The sequence below is a fragment of the Balaenoptera physalus genome (assembly GCF_965194825.1).
Source record: "Balaenoptera physalus genome assembly, chromosome: 7".
In the NCBI taxonomy this organism is placed as follows: Eukaryota; Metazoa; Chordata; class Mammalia; order Artiodactyla; family Balaenopteridae; genus Balaenoptera; species Balaenoptera physalus.
In genome coordinates, this window is record NC_138886.1 from 67,850,834 (window position 1) to 67,875,976 (window position 25,143).

The window sequence follows — 25,143 nt, forward strand, 5'->3', positions numbered from 1 at the left end:
TGTTTCCTGCCTAGAGAAGTTCCTTTAGCATTTCTTGTAAAGTTGGTTTGGTGGTACTGAGTTCTCTTAGCTTTTGCTTTTCTGTAAAGCTTTTGATTTCTCCATCGAATCTGAATGAGATCCTTGCTGGGAGAATAATCTTGGTTGTGGGTTTTTTCCTTTCATCACTTTATATATGTCCTGCCACTCCCTTCTGGCCTGCAGAGTTTCTGCTGAAAAATCAGCTGATAACCTTATGGGGATTCCCTTGTATGTTATTTGTTGCTTTTCCCTTGCTGCTTTTAATATTTTTCTTTGTATTTAATTTTTGTTAGTTTGATTAATATGTGTCTCAGCATGTTTCTCCTTGAGATTATCCTGCCTGGGACTCTGCAGTTCATGGACTTGGATGGGTATTTCCCTTTTCATGTTAGGGAATTTTTCGACTATAATCTCTACAAATATTTTCTCAGACCCTTTCTCTTTCTGTTCTTCTTCTGGGGCCCCTATAGCTCGAATGTTGGTGCGTTTAATGTTGTCCCAGAGATCTCTGAGACTGTCATCATTTCTTTTCACTCTTTTTTCTTTATTCTGCTCTTCAGCAGTTATTTCCACCATTCTGTCTTCCAGCTCACTTATTTGTTCTTCTGCTTCAGTTATTCTGCTATTGATTCCTTCTAGTGTATTTTTCATTTCAGTTATTGTGCTGTTCCTCACTGTTTGTTTGTTCTTTAGTTCTTCTAGGTCCTTGTTAATCATTTCTTGTATTTTCTCACTCTGTGCCTCCATTCTACTTCCAAGATTTTGGATCATCTTTACTATCATTACTCTGAATCCTTTTTCAGGTAGGTTGCCTATTTCCTCTTCATTTATTTTGTCTTGTATTTGATCTTTACTCCTTCATCTGTAACATATTTTTTTTGTCTTATTTTTTTGATGGGTGGGGCTGTGTTCTGTCTTACTGCTTGTTTGGCCTGAGGCGTCCAGCACTGGAGTTTGCAGGCAGTTGGGTAGAGTGGGGTCTTGGTGCCGAGATGAGGACCTCTGGGAGACCTCACACTGATCAGTATTCCCTGGGGTCTGAGGTTCTCTGTTAATCCCGTGGCTTGGACTCCATGCTCCCACCACAGGAGCTCAGCCCCAACCCCTGGCCTGGAAACCAAGATTCCGCAAGCTGTGCAGCATGGCAAAAAAAAAGAAAGGCAACAAACAAAAAGGAGCAGAACAATAACAAAGAATAAAAATAAAATAAAATTAGAAAAATAAAAAATGTATTATAAAAAATAAAAATATAAGTGAAACAACAGAAAAAGGCAAAACAGAACCACAACAGCAAAAGAAAAACCCCGAAAAGGCCTTGGTGGGGGTCGGAGGGGTAGGCAAGGGATAGCGGGGCTGAGGATCAGGAACTGTGCAGCCAGAAAAGGCCCTGGGGGTGGGGTGGGGGGCGGGGCCAGAGGGGGCCCTGGAGGACAGCAGTTCAGGCCCGGGACCTCAGCAGGCTTGCCAGGCCCGAGTTGGTGGGGGAAACACTATCCACATTCCCCTCTGATCCCCTGATCCCCCGATCCCCCGAAGGTCTCTCCCTGTCCCTGCTAATCCCCAGTCTGTGGATGGGCCCCTCCTAGCATGGGAACCCCTCTCCTCCCCCACCGCCGTTTGTTTTTGTTTTGTTTTTGCTAAATGAGAAGCATTTAATTCAATCTTTTACATTATATACTTACTTTTCCTATTACCCAAGGATGCTTTTTTAAATTATTGAACTATAGTTGATTTACAATATTGTGTTAGTTTCAGGCATACATCAAAGTGATTCAGATATCTGTATCTATATATCTATATATCTGTATCTATCTATATATGTGAATTCTTTTTCAGATTCTTTTCCATTGTACGTTATTACAAGCTGCTGAATATAACTCCCTGTGCTATACAGTAAAACCTTGTTGTTTATCTATTTTATATATAGTAGTATGTATATGTTAATCCCAAACTCATAATTTGTCCTGCCCCGCCTTTCCCCTTTGGTAACCGTAGTTTGTTTTCTATATTTGTGAGTCTGTTTCTGTTTTGTAAATAAGTTTAATTATATTATTTTTTTAGATTCCATATATAAGTGCTATCATATACTATTTGTCTTTATTTGACTTACTTCACTTAGTATGATAATCTCTAGGTCCATCTCAAGGATGCTTTTAGAACATACGTAGTAGGTATTCATAGTTTAAAATATCTGGGAAAAGGCTCATTTAAATTATCGAACTAGATGTTTTTCTGCTTTTTAATTTTTTTAGTAAGCATTATCTCTAATAACCCCATTGACGTTTGGATAGAACTTTCGTGAGTTATCTCAGTTGGTGATAACAACTTTAGTCACTGCCATTTCCATATACAGTGATATCCAGTTGACAGATGAGGAAGCAAAAACCCTGAGAGGACAAGAGGCTTATACAAGCGGAAGAGCAAAGTCTATGACTCAGATTGTCAAACTCCTAATTCAGATGTGTTTCCATTATTCCTTTCAGGGAGATAAGGTTAGGAAAAGAAAATAAAAGGAGGGTGAAAAACATAGCATTTTAAGGTCTTCATGGTTAATGCCAGAGTTCACTTTTTTAAGGCAATAAGTCATCATTGGATCTCCTTTGTTTTAAAACCTTCAGTGGTTCCCCTCTGCCTATTGCAAAGTTCACAGTTAGAAGGCTTTTTTTAAATCTCTTTCAGTTCCCCACATACACCCAAAACTACACAACCAAACTGCTTGAAAATGTACAAACACACCTTATCTCTTCATTCCTCTATTCCTTTGCCTATGGTTTCTTCTCCACATATCCTTCACCCTCTTTTAATATCTATTATATTTTTACATCTATTACATAATTAATTTATTTGTTAAATGTCTATATAATGCTTACTATGTGTGAGGCACTGTTTGAAGTTCTTCACAAATATTAACTCAGTTACTCCTCATAATAATCCCAGGAGATAAGTAATATTATCCCATTTTACAAATGACAAAACTGAGGTATAGAAACTAAGGAATCAGGATTCCAGAAAGAAGATTCTGCATTCAAACTGGGTACTCTCAACCACTACAGTATGTCACATATGCACTAGGAATTTCAAACTTGAAAAACATATCACATTCAGCCAACACTGATGTCTACATGGCATGCTACCAAAGGCCTCCAGGCCATAGCATTAATTACTTTGTAAATTTACCATCAACGGGAGCCTAGCTCTCATCTTTTTAAACTCAGAAACCTGATATTTTTCAGCAATCACACCAAGAACAAATCCTTCTCTTGGAGGTGGACTCGCAATGACTTGGCCTGTGAGGTTAATATTTCAAGTTAAAATGCCAATTTATTAACTTACAGTGAAAAGTAGAACTGTCCATAACATGGACCAGTCCCATGTCAGCATGACCAGCGCCTCTGCCTCTTAGCAGTCATGTAAAAACAGACCACTCTTGGCAAATTGCTTTGATCAACATGGCATTGAAATGAGGGATATTTCTGGGATGAGCAAAAAATTCACTGGCATCAACTAGGTTAGTGTGAGGCATCTGGACTGTGATAGCAACAGCCTAGCCAAAGGGATCGGGAGGACGTGAAGTTCATTGGCCCTTAGCCTGGGACATTGCTGGGCTGGGCACTGGCAACCTAGTATCTCTTCCATTCTCCTTTTTTTCTATGATTCTGGACAGCCCTTTTTTTCCTTTGTTACATTCTACTGTTGAGTGCATATTTATATAGTCAATCTGGTTACAGTCAAGTCTTCAAGCCTGGGACCTTTCTGTCTCTCTAAGATAGCCTTTGTATAATTGTATTTTCAGATGACATTTTTCTTTTTGATGACGTTCTTGAGACCTAACACAAATACTATCTAGCATTTTTTACACTGAATTATATGAATAATTTTCTTAATAACGAAGACCAAGTCATGCTCATTCTTCTTTGTATTCCCAGAAGTAAATGTATTGCCCAGTATATAATAGGAGCTCAATGGGAGTGTGCTGAACAAACAAGTGAATTAGGGGGCAGTAAAGCATCATGGTTATGAGTGTAAGCTCTGAATGGCTCGGTTTCAAGTCTCAGCTCTACTACTTAATAGTTGTGTGATTTTGGCAAGTTACTTAACCTCCCTAAGCTTCCATTTTCTCTTCTGTAAAATGGGTATAATGATAGTACTCTGTCTCCCAGTGTTCTTGAGAAGAGTAAATAAATTAATACATATAACAAACTTAGAAATATACCTGGAATTCCACCACTATTAGTTATTAGTATTATCATTCTCTCAGAATTTCATATTTTACTTGTTTTTTTATAAGTGTGACTTACTTTGAAAGAGCAGAGTACTGCTGTTCTTAAGTGTCATCGTTGAACAGTTAATAAAAAATTGATTGTTTTTGTTCACGAAAGTTCAGTAAAATGGAAACTCCCATATATTGCTGGTGGGAGTATGCAATGGTACAACCTTTATGGAATGCAATTTGGCAATATTTATCAAGAGCCTTATAAAAGTTCATTCCCTTTAGCGCTGTAATTCCCCTTCTAGAAACTTATCTCTCCTAAAGACATAGTGAGAAACTTGGATAAAACATATGCATGGACATGGTTTATCACACGATCACTTATCAAACCCCAAGTTAGAAACTTGGGGTTTAATGACAAGAAATGGAAGAATGATTACACAAGTTATATCATTTGATGGAATAGTATGTAGCTCTCAAAAGGATGTCTTTAAAGTTATTTAGTAGTGTGGAAAAATACCTCCAAAAATTTTTACGTGGAAAAAAAACAAGCTATAAAATTGTATAAGTGATGTTATTTCCTCTGCACTGGAAAGAAATTAATAAATCAAAATAATAGTGATTATCTTTAGATGAGACAGCTATGGGGGATTTTTGTTCTTTTGCATCATCTTTCTTTTCTAAAACCTCCACAATGAGGATATACTTTAGAAATGAAGATAATTCTTTAAGAATTATAACTTTCATATTCTTAGATGTGTAATTTTAAAAGCCATGTTGAATGTTAAGTCCAATTTTTATCATATTCTAAATGTAAGATCTATCGTATTAGTGAAACCTATCTTTAGTTTTATACCAGAAATAATTAAGAGAGGATTCATTTAATATTAATATTTTTCAGAAAACCTTGCATTAAATCTATTTGATTAAATAAGAACTCACTGTAAGTACTTACTTTGACAACTTTTGAAGCAAAATTAATGCTTAGTTTCAACCCTCATAGAGAAATCAATTTATGTATACAACTCCTTTAGATCTGCTCAATTTAACATTTGATAGTAATTCCTCTAAGAGCATACTCAGAAGAAAAGAGAGGCTTTTATATTGGTATTGAGAGGAAATGGTTTTTATAACAAAACAGTTAAAATTTTGGGCCCTTCATAGGTGGTAATGAGTTGTTGTTGTTTTTTCTAGGAGCTGTGAGGGAAGAAATATCCGATATAGAACATGCAGTAATGTGGTAAGTATTAAGGTTCTATGATTATGATAAGGTATTTTTTTAAATTTAATTTTATTTATTTTTTTATACAGCAGGTTTTTAGTAGTCATCCATTTTATACACATCAGTGTATACATGTCAATCCCAATCTCCCAATTCCTCCCACCACCACCCCCACCCCTGTGCCGCTTTCCCCCCTTGGTGTCCATACGTTTGTTCTCTGCATCTGTGTCTCAATTTCTGCCCTGCAAACCGGTTCATCTGTACCATTTTCTAGGTTCCACATATATGTGTTAATATACGATATTTGTTTTTCTCTTTCTGACTTACTTCACTCTGTATGACAGTCTCTAGATGCATCCACGACTCAACAAATGACCCAATTTCGTTCCTTTCCATGACTGAGTAATAGTCCATTATATATATGTACCACATCTTCTTTATCCATTCGTCTGTTGATGGGCATTTAGGTTGCTTCCATGAGCTGGCTATTGTAAATAGTGCTGCAATGAACATTGGGGTGCATGTGGCTTTTAGAACTATGGTTTTCTCTGGGTATATGCCCAGTAGTGGGATTGTAGGGTCATATGGTAACTCTATTTTTAGTTTTTTAAGGAACCTCCATACTGTTCTCCATAGTGGCTGTATCAATTTACATTCCCACCAACAGTGCAAGAGGGTTCCCTTTTCTCCACACCCTGTCCAGCATTTGTTGTTTGTAGATTTTCTGATGATGCCCATTCTAACTGGTGTGAGGTGATACCTCATTGTAGTTTTGATTTGCATTTCTCTAATAATTAGTGATGTTGAGCAGCTTTTCATGTGCTTTTTGGCCATCTGTATGTCTTCTTTGGAGAAATGTCTGTTTAGGTCTTCTGCCCATTTTTGTATTGGGTTGTTTGTTTTTTTGATATTGAGCTTCATGAGTTGTTTATATATTTTGGAGATGAATCCTTTATCTGTTGATTCATTTGCAAATATTTTCTCCCATTCTGAGGGTTGTCTTTTCTTCTTGTTTATGGTTTCCTTTGCTGTGCAAAAGCTTTGAAGTTTCATTAGGTCTCATTTGTTTATTTTTGTTTTTATTTCCATTACTCTAGGAGGTGGATCAAAAAAGATCTTGCTGTGATTTATGTCAAAGAGTGTTCACCTGTGTTTTCCTCTAAGAGTTTTATAGTGTCTGGTCTTACATTTAGGTCTCTAATCCATTTTGAGTTTATTTTTGTGTATGGTGCTAAGGAGTGTTATAATTTCATTCCTTTACATGTAGCTGTCCAATTTTCCCAGCACCACTTATTGAACAGACTGTCTTTTCTCCATTGTATATCGTTGCCTCCTTTGTCATAGATTAGCTGACCATGGGTGTGTGGGTTTACATCTGGGCTTTCTGTCTCTTTCCATTGATCTATATTTCTGTTTTTGTGCCAGTACCATATTGTCTTGATTACTGTAGCTTTGTAGTATAGTCAGAAGTCAGGGAGTCTGATTCCTCCAGCTCTGCTTTTTTCCCTCAAGACTGCTTGGGCTATTCGGGGTCTTTTGTGTCTCCATACAAATTTTAAGATTTTTTGTTCTAGTTCCATAAAAAATGCCATTAGTAATTTGACAGGGATTGCATTGAATCTGTAGATTGCTTTGGATAGTACAGTCATTTTCACAACATTGATTCTTCCAATCCGAGAACATGGTATATCTCTCCATCTGTTGGTATCATCTTTAATTTCTTTCATCAGTGTCTTATAGTTTTCTGCATACAGGTCGTTTATCTCCTTAGGTAGGTTTACTCCTAGGTATTTTATTCTTTTTGTTGCAATGGTAAATGGAAGTGTTTCCTTAATTTCTCTTTCAGATTTTTGTCGTTAGTGTATAGGAATGCAAGAGATTTCTGTGCATTAATTTTGTATCCTGCTACTTTACTGGATTCATTAATTAGCTCTAGTAGTTTTCTGGTAGCATCTTTAGGATTCTCTATGTATAGTATCATGTCATCTGGAAAGAGTGACAGTTTTAATTCTTCTTTTCCAATTTGTATTCCTTTTATTTCTTTTTCTTCTCTGATTGCCATGGCTAGGACTTCCAAAACTATGTTGAATAATAGTGGTGCGAGTGGGCATCCTTGTCTTGTTCCTGATCTTAGAGGAAATGCTTCCATTTTTTGACCATTGAGAATGATGTTTGCTGTGGGTTTGTCATATATGGCCTTTATTATGTTGAGGTAGGTTCCCTCTAGGCCCACTTTCTGGAGAGTTTTTATCATAAATGGGTATTGAATTTTGTCAAAAGTTTTCTCTGCATCTATTGGGATGATCATATGGTTTTTCTTCTTCAGTTTGTTAATATGGTGTATTACATTGATTGATTTGCATATATTGAAGAATCCTTGCATCCCTGGGATAAACCCCACTTGATCATGGTGTATGATCCTTTTAATGTGTTGTTGGATTCTGTTTGCTGGTATTTTGTTGAGGAGTTTTGCATCTATATTCATGAGTGATATTGGTCTGTAATTTTCTTTTTTTGTAGTATCTTTGTCTGGTTTTGGTATCAGGGTGATGGTGGCCTCATAATATGAGTTTGGGAGTGTTCCTTCCTCTGCAGTTTTTTGGAAGAGTTTGAGAAGGATGGGTTTTAGCTCTTCTCTAAATGTTTGAATTCACCTGTGAAGCCATCTGGTCCTGGACTTCTGTTTGTTGGAAGATTTTTAGTCACAGTTTCAATTTCATTACTTGTGATTGGTCTGTTCATATTTTCTATTTCTCCCCGGTTCAGTCTTGGAAGGTTATACCTTTCTATGAATTTGTCCATTTCTTCCAGGTTGTCCATTTTATTGGCATAGCGTTGCTTGTAGTAGTCTCTTAGGATGCTTTGTATTTCTGCGGTGTCTGTTGTAACTTCTCCTTTTTCATTTCTAATTTTATTGATTTGAGTCCTCTCCCTCTTTTTCTTGATGAGTCTGGCTAATGGTGTATCAATTTTGTTTATCTTCTCAAAGAACCAGCTTTTAGTTTTATTGATCTTTGCTATTGTTTTCTTTGTTTCTATTTCATTTATTTCTGCTCTGATCTTTATGATTTCTTTCCTTCTGCTAACTTTGGGTTTTGTTTGTTCTTCTTTCTCTAGTTCCTTTAGGTATGAGGTTAGATTATTTATTTGAGATTTTTCTTGTTTTTTGAGGTAGGCTTGTAAAGCTACAAACTTCCCTCATAGAACTGCTTTTGCTGCATCCTATAGGTTTTGGATCGTCGTGTTTTCATTGTCATTTGTCTCTAAGCAGTTTTTGATTTCCTCTTTGATTTGTTCAGTGATCACTTGGTTATTTAGTAACGTATTGTTTAGCCTCCATGTGTTTGTCTTTTTTACGTTTTTTTCCCTGTAATTCATTTCTAATCTCATAGCATTGTGGTCAGAAAAGATGCTTGATATGATTTCAATTTTCTTAAATTTACTGAGGCTTGATTTGTGACCCAAGATGTGATCTATCCTGGAGAATGTTCCGTGTGCACTTGAGAAGAACGTGTAATCTGCTGTTTTTGGTTGGAATGTCCTATAAATATCAATTAAATCTATCTGGTCTATTGTGTCATTTAAAGCTTGTGTTTCCTTATTTATTTTCATTTTGGATGATCTGTCCATTGGTGTAAGTGAGGTGTTAAAGTCCCCCACTATTAATTTGTTTCTGTCGATTTCTTCTTTTATAGCTGTGAGCAGTTGCCTTATGTATTGAGGTGCTCGTATGTTGGGTGCATATATATTTATAATTGTTATATCTTCTTGGATTGATCACCTGATCATTATGTAGTGTCCTTCCTTGTCTCTTGTAACATTCTTTATTTTAAAGTCTATTTTATCTGATATGAGTATTGCTACTCCAGCTTTCTTTTGATTTCCATTTGCATGGAATATCTTTTTCCATCCCCTCACTTTCACGCTGGATGTGTCCCTAGGTCTGAAGTGGGTCTCTTGTAGACAGTATATATATGTGTCTTGTTTTTGTATCCATTCAGCAAGCCTGTGTCTTTTGATTGGAGCATTTAATCCATTCACGTTTAGAGTAATTATCTATACGTATGTTCCTATGACCATTTTCTTAATTGTTTTGGGTTTGTTTTTGTAGGTCCTTTTCTTCTCTTGTGTTTCCCACTTAGAGAAGTTCCTTTAGCATTTGTTGTAGAGCTGGTTTGGTGGTGCTGAATTCTCTTAGCTTTTGGTTGTCTGTGAAACTTTTGATTTCTCCATCAAATCTGAATGAGATCCTTGCCGGGTAGAGTAATCTTGGTTGTAGGTTCTTCCCTTTCATCACTTTAAGTATATCATGCCACTCCCTTCTGGCTTGTAGAGTTTCTGCTGAGAAATCAACTGTTAACCTTATGGGAGTTCCCTTGTATGTTATTTGTCATTTTTCCCTTGCTGCTTTCAATAATTTTTCTTTGTCTTTATTTTTTTCCAGTTTGATTATTATGTGTCTCGGCATGTTTCTCCTTGGGTTTATCGTGTATTGGACTCTCTGCGCTTCCTGGACTTGGGTGGCTATTTCCTTTTCCATGTTAGGGAAATTTTCGACTATAATCTCTTTAAATATTTTCTCTGGTCCTTTCTCTCTCTCTTCTCCTTCTGTGACCCCTATAACGCGAATGTTGTTGCGTTTAATATTGTCCCAGAGGTCTCTTAGGCTGTCTTCATTTCTTTTCATTTTTTCTTTTCATTTTTTCTTTATTCTGTTCCCCAGCAGTGAATTCCACCATTCTGTCTTCCAGGTCACTTATCTGTTCATCTGCCTCAGTTATTCTGCTATTGATTCCTTCTAGTGTAGTTTTCATTTCAGTTATTATATTGTTTATCTCTGTTTGTTTGTTCTTTAATTCTTCTAGGTCTTTGTTAAACATTTCTTGCATCTTCTCGATCTTTGCGTCTATTCTTTTTCTGAGGTCCTGGATCATCTTCACTATCATTATTCTGAATTCTTTTTCTGGAAGGTTGCCTATCTCCACTTCATTTAGTTGTTTTTTCTTGGTTTTATCTTGTTCCTTCATCTGGTACATAGCCCTCTGCCTTTTCATCTTGTCTATCTTTCCGTGAATGTGGTTTTTGTTCCACAGGCTGCAGGATTGTAATTCTTCTTGCTTCTGCTGTCTGCCCTCTGTGGATGAGGGTATCCTGCTAGTATTGGAGGGTCTCCTGCAGAGGTGGGGGGTGGTTGTCTCTCATTGTGAGGACAAGGACACTGGCAGTAGAAGTTCTGGGAAGTACTTCTTGGCATGAGCCCTCCCAGAGTCCGCCATTAGCCCCACCAAGGAGCCCGGGTGATAAGGTATTTTTTTAAGCACTGACTAATGCTAAGGAGTTCCACGTATCCTGAGCAGAAATCAACCAATTAGTATTTCACCAAGAGTTATTTATTTCACAGTGTATGGATTATGCACATCAAAAAAATAGGTATTTTTAATGTTCCTCAATGCAAACTTCAATCATTTGGCCAGATTGAAACTTCAGAATAAGGACTCTCTCTGTTTCCTCTCTGCTTTCTGGCTTTTCACATCCAGGTCTCTTGAGAACAAATAAGAGGAATGATAAAAGGGAAACCACTTGGGCATCATGAAATAAATATCAGTTAATCAAACTCAGATTTGACAAATTCATTTGTTTAGCAAATACTATTCAGTGCCAACTGTGTGAGGCACGGCACTACTACAAGGATAAATAGCATGTGGTCACTGTCTTAAAACATCTGTTTTACGGTAATGGATGTAGAAAGAGAAGACAGATGTGCACATAACCACATCCTAGGGCAAAATATGACAAATGTAGTAAGAAAGGGATAAAGTTCTTGTGGGTTAAAAGCAGAGAGAAATCTGAAGGGCCTTCAAGGAGGAGGTGATTTGAGGTAGGGCTAAGAAGGCTAGGAGCGCTGTGACTGGCTCAGATTGGGTGGGAGCGGATGACAACCAGTCCAAATGGAGGAGACATAATGGGCAACTTTGAAGACAAGAATGTTGAAGGAGTTTTCTGAACATGAATTTGGGTAGGATTGTGCTTAGTGGTATGGAAGAGAAGACTTGAAAGATATTTTGAGGTTACATCATGAGCAGATTTGAATGTTAAGCTTCTGAGTTTATATTAGTTCAGTGAATAATGGAGGGTCACCAGAGATTGTGGAGCGAGAGAAGGATATTGTAGAGTTCCACTTTAGGAAGTTTAATTCTGTGGTGATATGAGGGATGCACTGGAACAGGAAACAGGTGGGGAGCAAGAAGTAATGAGGGCTGAAACCAGGAGGAAATAGATATAGGAGAGATCAAAATTAAGGTCACTCTGCACAACTTAACAAGTGATTTAAATGAGAGTGATGAGTTGAAATGGGAATAAAGGAAACAGAGGCATATGCATGTTTAGAGCTCTAGCACTTCCTGATCCCTCTGTTGGAAAAGCTCTTTCTTTGATATTTGCATGATGGGCATCTTCCTTATTCCGATCTCAGCTCAGATACCATTTCCTCAAAGAGGTTTCCTTGACCACCTTATCTAATGTGGTGGTCCCACTGCCTGGCCCCATTCCTCACAATAGTCAATCAACCACATTTTACTTTTTTTTTTAAAGGACTTTACCAGAATTTATCTTATTTGATTACTTGTTGCTGTTCTGCTTTCCCACTCTCGAATGTAAACTCCATGAGCACAGAGCCTCATTCACCTTGTCCACTCCTTCGTCCCCAGTGCCTAGAACTGCTGACTTACATATATTAAGCATGAGGTAGATATTTGTTGAATACAAAATGAGTACCCATCTTCTGGAAGAACAGTGAATGTCATTATCAGAAGTACGAATATTGAGAGGAGGTTTCGGAGAGGAAAATAGTAAATTTGATTTAGGGACACTGTTGAGTTTGATATGCGAGCTGGACTTGTAGGTATTATATTCAACTAGGTTAAGGGGGGATCTGATCTGAGGAAAGAGATCGGGGCTCAAGAGACAGAAGCACAAAGCAAGAAATACAGAATTTAAAGATTTGGCAGTAGTTTTTGTAGGTAGAGCAAATAGAATAATGAGAGAAGGGAACCTCAGAACTTTGGTGCATGTCTGTACTCAGGAAGAAAGAGGACATAGTAAGAGATAAGCCATAAAAAGCATCATGAAAGAGGTAGCAGAAGAAATAAGAGAGAATTCTTGAAGATGTTCTGTAGAATAAATGTTGCCGGAAGGTCGAAGTCTGAAAAAAAAAAGGCCAGTGGGGGAGCAGTTTCTCTAGTGTATTAGGAATAGAATCAAGATGGCAGTGGGTATAGCGTATTAATGAGGAAATGGAATCAATAGGTCTAAGTTATTCTTATAAAGTGTTAACAGAAACACTTCATCATTTGTAGAGTCACAGAAGGGTGGGAGGGTGTGTTGTTTTGTTTGTTTGTTTAAATAAGAGACCCCTTAAGAGATGAGTTGATCTGGAGGGAGAGATTGATGATATGTGCAGGTGAGGTTATACCTGATGCCACAGGTCCCAAAGCAGACATTGGGTGACAAAAAGAGAAGGACTCTTGATAAAGGAAAAAGACATACACTCTATTCTTAAAAAAACAGACACAGATCGAGAAAGAAGAGATGAGGATATAGAAAGCTTTTGAAGATGAGACAAGTTGAGGCTACTCGTGATGAACAAGCTTAAGGTTCTCTATAGAGAAGTCTTCTAAGTCCTCTGCAGAAAGGGAAGGAGGGAAGTTGGACTTGGGACAGTAAGCATGAAGGCCTAGCATAGCCACTGGGGAAATTGCGTGGAAGCCAGCAAAGCAAAATAAAAGAACTGTTAGTAGTAGCAGAGAGGGTTCGACTGAGATTAGAGAACTTGCCCTTACAGAGTATGTGGTCAGGAGGGTGTTAGGACTTAGTCTGGCAATACTGAGATGCACACACAAAAAATAGAGAGTGGATTCCACATATAAGCAATATCATATAATATTTGTCTTTCTCTGTCTGACTTACTTCACTTAATCTCTAGGTCCCTCCATGTTGCTGCAAATGACATTATTTCATTCTTTTTTATGGCTGAGTAATATTCCATTGTGTACATGTACCACATCTTCTTTATCCAAATGGTACAAATTAACTTATTTACAAAACAGAAATAGAGTCACAGATGTAGAAAACAAACTTATGGTTACCAAAGGCGAAAAGGGGGTGGAGGGATAAATTAGGAGATCAGGATTAATATATACACACTACTATAAATAAAGTAGATAACTAATAAGGACCTACTGTATAGCACAGGGAAATCTACTCAACGTTCTGTAATAACCTATATGGGAAAAGAATCTAAAAAAGAGTGGATATATGTATATCTATAACTGATTCACTTTGCTGTACACCTGAAACTAACACAACATTGTAAATCAACTACAATAAAAAATTTAAAAAGAAAATGGACAGTGGAGGTGACCCCTGGCCAGAATACAGATGAGATGAGAAAGACTAAAATGAATGAACAGTATATATTTTTAAATGCCTGACCAGGGAGAGCATAAGGAACTAGAAGCCTTGATAATTGGGAGTGGAAGTAATTGTTCAATAGAAAATTTTGCCTAGTTTGTTTCTCTGTTTCCATATAGGACACTGGGTGCCACATAACACAACCCATAGCATTGTCTTCTTCACCACACACACATACCTCACTCAACTGTTGATTGATTAAAAAGATCAAATAGCTGTAGTGCTTCTTTTTATATTTTTAAAAAACGGTATCGACAGTTTGTTGTAGTAATAGTAAGAAAAAAATTTGATGTAAATATACTATAGCTCATTGGTTTTCTTTATGATCCCTTTTATTGTAGTGATATATAAATACCATGGTTTTAAAAACACATGACATAAAAAACAAACTTATGGTTACCAAAGGGGAAAGGAGACAGGGGAGGGATAAATTAGGAATTTGGGATTAACATATACACACTACTATATACAAAATAGATAACCAACAAGGACCTACTGTATAGCACAGGGAACTCTACTCAAGACTTCGTAATAACCTATAAGGGAAAAGAATATGGGAAAAAAAAAAAAATATATATATATATATATATATATATATACCTCTTTGCTGTACACCTGAAACTAACACAACATTGTAAATCAACTATACTCCAATTTTTTAAAAAAACCAAAACCACAAAAAAAAAACTGCAAAAAAAATTTTTAATTAAATGAACCATGAAATATGAAAAAAACACATGATGTTATTAAAGAATCTCTTTAACTTCCATTCCTTTTCTTTCTAGCTTTTAGGATAGTAGAATGGGTCCAAACTATCCTAAGTAGATGAATGCCTAAAGCATCATGAGCAGATGTCTGCCTGCTCTTTCCTTAAAGCTCTTCAGAAACAGCCCCCAACTTCCATGCTATCGTTATGAGCGTTTCCATGGACAGATGCAGGCTAAGACTGACCTAACATTACTTAAAACCCATAGCACCAGCCAACTCTTTACAGCTTGTAGAATCAAACTGACACTGAATTTTTTATGAGAACCTAGAGTCTTCAAGTAATCTGATGCTCTTTTTCTGGCTTTTGGCTACGACAGAAGCAACATTGCCAAAAAACGAAAAATTTCATAAGAAAGAATCTTTTCATAATCACACTCCAATTTTTCAAACTAAGAAATTCTGAACAATTCATTTAAATACTCCCCTCTTAGATGCTTGTTTTGGAAAAACTTGAGGGCCTCTTGTTAGATAAGCCTCCAGCATCACTCCTTAATCCCTGGACAGCTTCCTACGGCTCTTCTGGACCACTTCTCCTCCAGAGATTCACCGTCTATTTCTATTCTTTGTACTTGCTACACACAACATTTCTTTAGGTTCTTGTTCCCCAAAACAAGAGGGGGAGAAAACATCTTCTTAGATTCCCAATTTTTCTGGCTTGACTGAAATATCAGCTCATGTCCTTTTAAGGTTTTATTGTTAATCACTCTATAGACAGAGTGTATCAGTATAAGAAAGTTAAAGTTCCCATGATGTTTGCATGGTTCTCGGAGTCATGGTACTTTCTTACATCATTTCTAGCTGGTCCAAGTAGGCTATTTTCATTCATAAGGACATAGTTCATCCAACCTTTCCCATTGGACTGTCCCTTCTCTTTTTTAGGAATGTGGCAAGGCTCTCTCTTTCTGAAAGAAAAAGCTAAGGATACCATTGGGAGAAACAGTAGGTGTGAACCTGGCAAACCAGTCGAGTGGCTCACTATGTCTCAGACCTTCCATGGGGCCCCTCACAAAGGTCTCCTTAGGTCGCATCTTCCTGTTTATTCAAATAGGCTCAAATCTGAACCCCTTGATCTTAATTAGGCATTTAAAATTGACTTCCAATGTGTTTAGAGAAATGCTGTGTTTCTTGCAAACTGTTTCTTCGTCACTGTCCTTAATCTTCGCTAGAGTTGAGATTTAGGAGACAGCGACCACAATTAGCATCCTATTAGGCCAAGATGCCTGTGGTAGCTGATGGCGCTCTCATGTTCTTCATTAAGATTTTATCACAGTATTTTGCAACACTTTACTGTTCTTCAAAAAAAATACATTTGCAAGATTACAGTTGGGAAACCACATTTCCATATCTCTTCTAAAACTCTCAGGGAGCAATCAGAAGTGGGGGTGAGGTGAGTGGGCAGGGATTTCTGTCTTCTGAGGAATGATTGAAACAACTAAAAGCGTTTTTAGCACATGGAGACAAAACATCATTCATTCCAAGAATAATTAAGCACAAGAATTGTTCTCAGGACTGGGGTATACTGATGAATAAGACCAAAACCTAGTTCTCCTGAAGCTTTCATTCTAATGGAGGAAACCAGATTACAAACCAGTAGACAGACAAGTTACTTAAAGGAAACAATATCAGGTAGCGATCAGTGCTCTGCAGAGAATTAAGTGATCAGTGGCGACTTCAAATTGGAAGGTTGGGGAAGTCCCCTTGGGGAGTGACACTTGAATGACAGGAAGAAATGAGCTTTGGGAACATCAAAGGAAGAGTGAATCAGAGAGAAGGAACAGCTAGTGCAGAGGCTCTGAAGAGTGAAGGAACGTGGTGTGTTCAAAGAAAGAAGAAAGCCCAGTATAAAGACTAGTGTGCAAGGGGAAGAGTATTAGAAGATAAGAAAAAATAAAAGTGCAGGTAGACAGAAGCTAGATCGTGCTAGATGTCATAAAGTGTTACAGTTTAAGCACAAAGGGGCACTACTGAGAATTTTAAGGAGGGGAAAATAGAGTTGGACTTACGATTTTAAAAAATAGGTTTGGCTGCAGGATCACTCTAGAGATAGATGGCAAAGAAGAGAGTGGAAGCAGAAATGCCAGTTAGGAGGCGATTCCAGTAGTTTTCATGAGCACTAATGGATGCTTAGACTAGGTAGGCACTGGTGGGAAGATGTGAGCTATGTTTTAGAGGGAGAATGTCTTTTCCTAAGCCACTTGATACAATCCACTTTTATGGTCTCCAGCATCGTTGCTATGGAATGCCTTACGTGCAGCATTCTGACAAGAGACAAAGGCAGCAGCTATAATGGCCAGAGAGGACAGAATGATCCTAGGCAAGTTTATAACTTTTGGGGGCCTCAGTTTCTACACCTAAACAATGAAGGGGTTGAACTAAATGATTTCAAAGATCCCTTCCAGCTCTAAAATTCTGTAAGTCTTCAAAAATTTTATGTCTGGGCTCTAGCAGATTTGGATCTAAATGCAGACCCATGAAGATATCTGTGTTGGTTTAGTGACTGGCAGTACTGCAGTGAACAGATTTACAGCCACCAATAAAGTGGAGTCAGATCGAAGTGACCCCACGTGGACAGTAGAAGCAAAGTTTCCTGTCTTTGCTGTAGACCTTGATCATCCATCTTAACCAGTGATTCTCATCACTGAGGTTGTAAAGTTTCATGGCTTTCCTAAAGTCCCTCACATGTTTATTAATGGTCAATCTAAGGTCAATTTCCATTTGACCCCATGTTCATTTTTCTCATCAGGTCTTTGTATGGCATAAAATCAGGGCACATTTGGTGCTTTATGTCAAGAGTCAAATAGTAACTCATGGAAGGAAAGAACATTCTGCTACAGGCCTTTCTTGGCCAGAATTTTCTTTTAAATTTCTGGAATAACATTCAGACCCGTGAAATACCCCTAGAGTGTAGACAGATGCTGTAGTAAATAACAACAACTTCAGGAGTCAGTGAGCCTGCATGTTGGGCCATTTTCCAGCCAAGAGGCATGTCTAAGATAGGAAGAAGGATCACTTTCTCATAATCAAGTCCTTATTCTGAAAATAAGACATTGTGCTGTGTGTCAGGGCCATTCATTTGTTCATTTGTTCACGTATTCATTCTCTTGTTTACTTGTTCATTTATTAACCAACATTTATAGAGCACCCAACTTTTATTCTGCATTAGGGATGTTAGGAGTTGCTGCTATCTAAAAAGACGGGCTACTTGTCCTCAGGGAAGTCCAGCGTCTAGCAGGAAAAACAAATACACAAACACATAATGAATTAATGTATGATAAATACTATCAATGTGGAGGTAAACACAACATGCTAAGAGGTCACGGAAGGACCACGCCTGATTCTCTCACTGCTGTACACCCATTGCCTAGCACGAAGTGTAAACACCATGCTTCTGAAACTGTGTGCAGGAAGCACAGCAAGGCCCCAGGGCTGCAGGGGGATGTTTTAAATACTCAAGGGAAACACAGCAGTACTTGACATCTGATGGGCACTGTACAAACTACCACATCAGGTTGTATTTTTTTTATATGATGTCTTATCTTTGGAAAGTTGGCATCTGCTTTGATAAAAAACAAGTCCTTTCAGAAAATCAACATGGGACAGGAAATGAGGGTGGCATTTTCCAATCTGATTTCAGACTTTGAGAAGTTGTGCAGTACACAACGGGTAAATACATCCCATCAGTAAGAAAACGTGGTTACTTATGATTGAAATAAAATATTATTTTTCTTTCAAGTCACATGTATTGTTTTTCCAATGGTCACTAAGTTGTTAGGACACAAATACCTATTAAGTTGTTTGGACCTAACTACTTAATGAATGGAACCAAAGGTATTCCGCTTGGCCTAAAGGTACCATAAAAAAGATTACTGAGACATTAAAAGGACGGTGAACAGGTGAGGTTTGGCAACCTCTATCACACGGTAGGCATTCAACACATATAGTGAATGAGTGAATGACATCCTAAATTGAGTGACACTTGAGCTGAGCCTTTCAAGATAATGGGTTCCAGTGAGAAAGTGTTATGGAAAATGGGAATGGAATTCATTCAGCAATTTCTGCCATGACCTACTATGTACCAGACACTTTTTCTAGGCCCTGGGGTATAATAGTGACAGAGAAAGAGAAGGCCCCTGTTCTCATGAAGCTTATACTCTAGTGGGAGAAAGCATATGATTAACAAGTAAATAAAGAAAAGTGTGACAGTTTCAGATAGTGAAAGACAATGAAGGAAATAAAGCAGAGTAATGAGAGTGACGGAGGGAGGCTGCACTATATGAGGTTGTCAGGAAATTCCTTCTGAGGTGACATTGGGGTCCAGTTGTATGTGCGAAGGGTGAGACCTGAAGTAGCCCTGCTTGGTTTAGGCCCTGCCGGGCCATTTTATGAGGTGCGGTGCAAGGTATGTTGTGGGGAAGGAGGTATTTATCTGTGCTGAAGAATCTGAACTTAGTTCCAAATGTTATTTTGTGAGGGGCATTCTTAGCCCTTAGGCTGATAGGTAGTGCTTGGAAGAGGACCAGAAGGCTGAGAGAAAGCCGGCTGCTCTGACTACCCCTTTGTGTGTGTGCCTCTTCTCCCAGGCCCAGAGCCAGTCAACCCCAGACTAAGGATCTATGAAAGGCAGTAGAGGGAGTTCTTAACCTCAAGTAGAAGTGTCTTAAGTAGTAAAGCAATTCTGAGGGAAAGATGTTCATTTCTTCTTACCAAATGTTCAAAACCCACCACCTGCTAGAGGGGGGCTTCCCAAGGACACTGTGGATCTCCTGGGCGGTTCTCCCCTAGGCTAACTACTCAGCTCTCTCCAGCAGTGGACCCAGGAAATGGGCTTCTTGTCAGATCTACCCGCACTTCCCTCCTTACTGATCCATCCAGCTGAAAAGCAGGAACTTTCCTTATACTGTAATCTTCACTGAGAAGGAAAGTGCTCTCATTTTGAGGTCTAGTAGGACGTGTCTTTTCCAAGTAACTTTATTAGCACTTCATTTGTTCCTTCGTATACGTCCATTCACATAACAAAATGGGGGCCAGGCTCTCCTGGTTTTTAGATCCCACATGCATTTGTATCTGAGCAGACTCTAAGAGGCCATCAGGATGTATGGGGAGGGGGAGGGGAGAGTGGTTCAAAGGACGCACTCTCCATTTTTAATCCCACATATGCAGAGAACTAAAAGCATCAAAGATGAGCAGAAAGAACACGGGCTTTTCTGAGTCCTGCTACTTAGTAATTATGTGCTTTCAAATAAAATTCATTAACCTCTCTCAATCTCAGCTTTCCTACCTTTAAAAATATTCTTCTTATATATGTACCAAGAATGTCTGTCAATTGGATGTTTATGGTAGTTTAAAAATTGGAAACAAATGGAGTGGGAGCTGATTAAATACATTGTGGTATGTCCATACCATGGACCACTATACCATTATTAAAAAGAATAGGGTACCACATCTTCTTTATCCATTCATCTGTCGTTGGACATTTAGGTTGTTTCCATGTACTGGAAAATAGATAGCTGGTGGGAACCTGCTATAAAGCACAGGAAGCTCAGCTCGGTGCTCTGTGGTGACCTGGATGGGTGGGATGGGAGAGGGGGTGGGAAGGAGGTCCAAGAGGGAGGGGATATAGGTATACATATAGCTGATTCACTTCATTGTACAGCAGAAACTAACACAACATTGTAAAGCAATTATACTCCAATTAAAAAAAAAAAAGAATAGGGTAGATCTCTAGGTAATAACCTATAATAAAGTTCTTCCAAGACATAGTAAGTGTGAAATAAAGCAAGTTGTGGAGTAATGTCTTTAACATGATCTCAGTCAGTTAAAAAAAATCCCTAAACTGAAATGTACCTGGCACATCATAAGTCTTGAAGGACACACATCAAACTGATCACAGTGATTATGTGTGTATGTAATGCAGAGAGAGAGAATTTGAACTGTTTAAGAGGGATTTTCCTTTTTTATTCTATATACTTGTGTAGAGTTTTGGGTTTTTTACAGTGAACGTGTATTCTGTGATTGGTATAAATTTTAAACTACCTCAAAAATGAGGTCGGGTTAAAGTATTTTAAAAGTCATTGGATATATATTTATTTTTGAAACTGAAAAAAATACCATCTCACAGGGGGTTTACATGAGAAAATAGCTTAAAAATCACTCAGCCTGGTGCCTGACTCAGTAATGTTGGTTCTGCCCTCCTTCAATCCTTTTTTTTTTTTTTTTTAATCAACTTCCCCCTTTCTATGGCAAAGTACCCTTTCCAGGAGAATGCACTATTTAAAAAAGTGAAAATCCGATCACTTAAATTTCTGCAAGTCAGCCTTACTGTATGGTATCATGGGGAACTTCTCCTGGTTATTTTGCTAAGTAACAGGTTCCAGGTCTTTTACAACAAAAACATCAGACCTCATCTCTGGCAGAACTGCAGAATTATAATGCCCCTTCCTTTGGAGGAACTATAGAAAAACAGACTTTCTATACCCTGCCCCATCCTTAGGCTGGACAGTTAGGTCTCTGGCAGTGATAAAGCTTGGCTGTTCTTTGGCCAAATACTTGGTTAGAATTGCTGTGTATTCTCAGAAACATATCCCAGGGGAACAATCAATATCCCCCATAACGAGTCCAGCTTACCACAAAGCTAGAACAAATGTAGAATGCGACTTAACTACTTGTAGGGCTTTGTGGTTTTTGTGTGTGTTTTCCCTTTTAACATTGAGAAGGATTGCCTTTGCTGAAACAAAAGGATGTTCTTTAAGGAACACATTTTCAAAAAATCCATGTTTCCCTGACTTGGGCCCCAGTTCTGTTTATGCTGAAGTTAGATAACCAAGGAAAATAACTTTTAGGAAGTAAGAAGTGATCAATGACTTTTATTGTTTCTCTGAGGACAGAGACCCTCTCCAACCTATGCTAACTAAGCTTTATTTGGCCGTCGTGCTAATGAATTCATCTCTAAATGCAAGTATACAGCATGCCATGGGGATAACTGGAGATTGATTTTGGTTCAAAACACACCATTTCTTTCTCAAGAGTGAAACACTGAGCATTCAGAATAATGGTTAAAAATATTTGCAGTAATTTTACTCTGGGAAAAAATACCCTCATATTTTATGACTGACTGTTTTATCATTTGTGGCATAAAGAAATAAACATTTTTTTTTAATGATTCACAGATTCCTTCCTTTGGTGGATCTGGTGGATATAGATCTCTCTGCCGTGCTCTTTGCCAGGCAGCCAGCCAAGTTTTTTGGGTTTTTCCTCCCCAGTGGGTTGGGCCCTTCTGCTTTCCTTCTCCCCTAGGCCTTCTCCTGACTGCTGTACACATTTCTTTTCTTTTTAAATGCTTTTTCTGACGTGTCTTTATTGGACCCCTCCTAAGTCTCTCTACTTTTCCTTTCTCCTTAATGTGTTCTCAGCTTCTTATTCTCTGCCTCAACCTTTTTTTTTTAATTTAATTTAATTTTATATTGGAGTATAGTTGATTTACAATGTTGTGTTAGTTTCAGGTGTACAGCAAAGTATGGAGGTTCCTTAAAAAATAAAAATGGAACTACTATATGATCCAGCAATCCCATTCCTGGCCATATACCTGGAGAAAATCATAATTCCAAAAGAGACATGCACCCCAATGTTCATTGCAGTGTTGTTTACAATTGCCTCAACCTTTTATGCTCCAGGAGTGCTGGAGAGATAAACACGACTCCGTGGAGAAAACACAGGCTTGGGGCTCTGCTACTCACTCACTTTGTGGTTGAGCCAGCTCTTCGATTTCCCATCGCCTCAGTTTCCTCAAGCATGAAGTGGAAGCAAGAGTAATAGTCACTTTCGAGTCTTCCTTTCCAGGAATCAGTGCAATCATGTAAATACACGGGAGACGCTCAAGAAATTTTAGTTCCTTCTTCCACCTTCCTTTGGCAAAGATAAGTAAGTGATGGTCTTACAGAACACAGAACCCTAGTGAAACAGCCGCTCACAGCATCCCAACAGCATTAAAGGCTTTATTCCAGAACAGCTGACTTCTCCAGCTAAGGACACTTTCCCTCTTTTCCATAACTCAAGGTAATACAAAGAGCTTCAGATTTGGTGGGGAAGATGTCAAGAGAAATATATTGAGACGACTGACTTCTGCTCCTTGGCATCCTTCTGGTGTACTTAAAAGATCATAGGAGGTCTTTTCCCCTAAGTTGATCATAATTAGTTTTTTCTAAGCCAGCATCGTCTCATGGAGATGTCAGAAGGAGTGTTGGAAATACTTGTAAATGGCCCCTGAGTGATAGGAGCTGACTTTTCTGAACTGAAGAGTCACACACGGAGTTCCAGGTCACACATGTGATGCTGACTGACTAGAAATCAAAGGGCCTCATATAGCAGCCATATTCTTTTCATGAGGATCAATAGACAGTGTGAAGCAGCTGTTTTCCTAAGGCCATTAGTATGAACAGAAGGCCTACTTGGTCAACCCAGAATTTGTTTCCTTCAATGTTATCATGATCCATTGCCATATTGAAACTTTCTGAGGAAAAAGTTCAGCTGGACCTTTTGTCAGGTGTGTGTCTCATTATTAATGGTACAGTAATGGCTTAATAGATTTTGGGAGGAAAGAAAAATCCTTCTTTAGTCAACTGATGAAGAGGATTGAAGGCTGAATTCATCATTTTATAGAGTGTCAGGACTTATTAGATTGAGAATAGCTGCTCTGAGCCCCATTTTCCAGCAAACTCCACAACCTCGGGCAAACAGCTTTAACCTCTGTGTGCCAAATCCTCCTTATTGAAAATGACTAGAACATTGATCATACACTTCAAAGGGATCCTGGCAAAGTCATAGACTTACAGGATGGTAGAATTAGAAAGAAACTAGTATATTTTGGGTATCTGTCATGTGCCAGGCATGGTGCTAATGACTTTCCACTCCCTAATTCTTTCAATTCTCACCACCACCTTGAAAAGTGAATATTACCCTGATTTTACAGATAAGGAAACTTGACCATTTAAAGAGATGAAATACTTTATCTAGGTCACACTAGATACTTTATCTAGGTCACGCTAGGAGTGGGGCTGTGTGTTTTGAATAATGCCAAAGCCCGTAACACAATCAGGTATACAGATGATCTAGACTAACTCTCATTTAGCAAATAACAAAACTGAAATACAAAGAGTTTAAAAGCTCAAACATTTTTCCAGCATGTTTTTCCTTTTAAGAAAACAGATAGTCAAATAAGTTTACTGTAGCAATTATCATCCTTCAAGGCTAGAAGTATATGAACTGCTAAGGATTTTCAATGTGCAAATTAAATACAACAGAAAAGGCAAACCCAAAAATGCTTGTTGAAAACATACCAAATTCCCTCCCCTTTGAGCTTCTCTACCTGTCAAGAGGATATAAATTTATTGAGTCAAACTCCTTAAAATCTACTTTCCCAAGTCCCAGTTTCTGAATTGCTTAAGATATATGCTGGCCTCTGGTGACCCAGATAGAAGCTTGAAGTGGGAATGTGACAGTGACTTAGGAAGAAATTACTACGGCGGCTCATCCCCTGGCAGAGTGCCTCGTGGAATGAAACTAAACAAGCTGCCATGCATAGGTTGCTAAGCGTGCAAATACTTGTCTATGCTCAGCCTGGTCTCCATGAGACTGGAAATGGTAAGCAGCAGCAGATCTTCCGATTCACACCAAGATGGGCTGAAACTCAAGCAAGATAAACTCCTACGTGTTCCCTCCCAGAGATCACTCAGAGACCTTTGTGCTGAGTCCAATGAGCGAGGGTCATTATTTCATTAGATAACTCGCTTTTGTACGCTCTTGTCCTTCTAGGAATCTTCTCCTTCATATGTTTTTCTTTGCATTTTAACCATTCTCCTCCTTCTCAGAGGAAATTGTGAAATTTACAAGGGTTATCTTTCAGGTTTGGCTGTATCTTCGTTTATCACCTTACTGTGAACAGAAGGCTACAGATGGTTCTTAGAGTGTGTTTGGTTTGGGTTTCAAATCCAGTTGAGAGTTTTGAGTGAAATATGGTCATCACCATATTTCAGAGTAAAGAGGCATTCTTTCGGATTCTTTTCCTTTGTATCTCAGAGAGCAAGTATGTTTCAGAACTCATTCAACACCAATAACCTATAATGTACCAGCCTCCTTTTCCCAAGCTATCTTTCATTACAAAACCTCCTTCCCTCCCAAGACAGCAGTTTTAAAATAATGTATAACTGCATTTGTAACTTTTTAATTTTTCTTTTTCCTCCTTTAAAATATTGCTGAGGGTTATTTGCTTTGAATTGTTATAGATATTGGAAGTAATTCAGACAAACCTCTCAATCCTTTATAGGACTGTAGTTTGTAAAACAATTTTTTAACAACTTTCAGTGGAGCCACCTTGACATCATTGCTGGGAGATGAAGGCTAAAGAGCCGGGTTTCTAAGTCCATCACCCCTATTTCATCTGGAAGAGCTCTGCTTTATC

At 38.2% G+C, this 25,143-nt stretch overlaps 1 protein-coding gene across 3 annotated transcripts in view; it reads left to right on the top strand.

Moving 5' to 3' along the window:
• The window catches only part of ADAMTSL1 (ADAMTS like 1), a 473,568-nt gene that overhangs the window by 55,757 nt on the left and 392,668 nt on the right, over positions 1-25,143 (top strand). For all 3 annotated transcript variants that reach the window (XM_082467989.1, XM_082467990.1, XM_082467991.1), the window contains exon 3: positions 5,426-5,471. In XM_082467989.1, the coding sequence (XP_082324115.1) occupies positions 5,426-5,471 (46 nt within the window). The remainder of the gene's footprint in view (positions 1-5,425; positions 5,472-25,143) is intronic.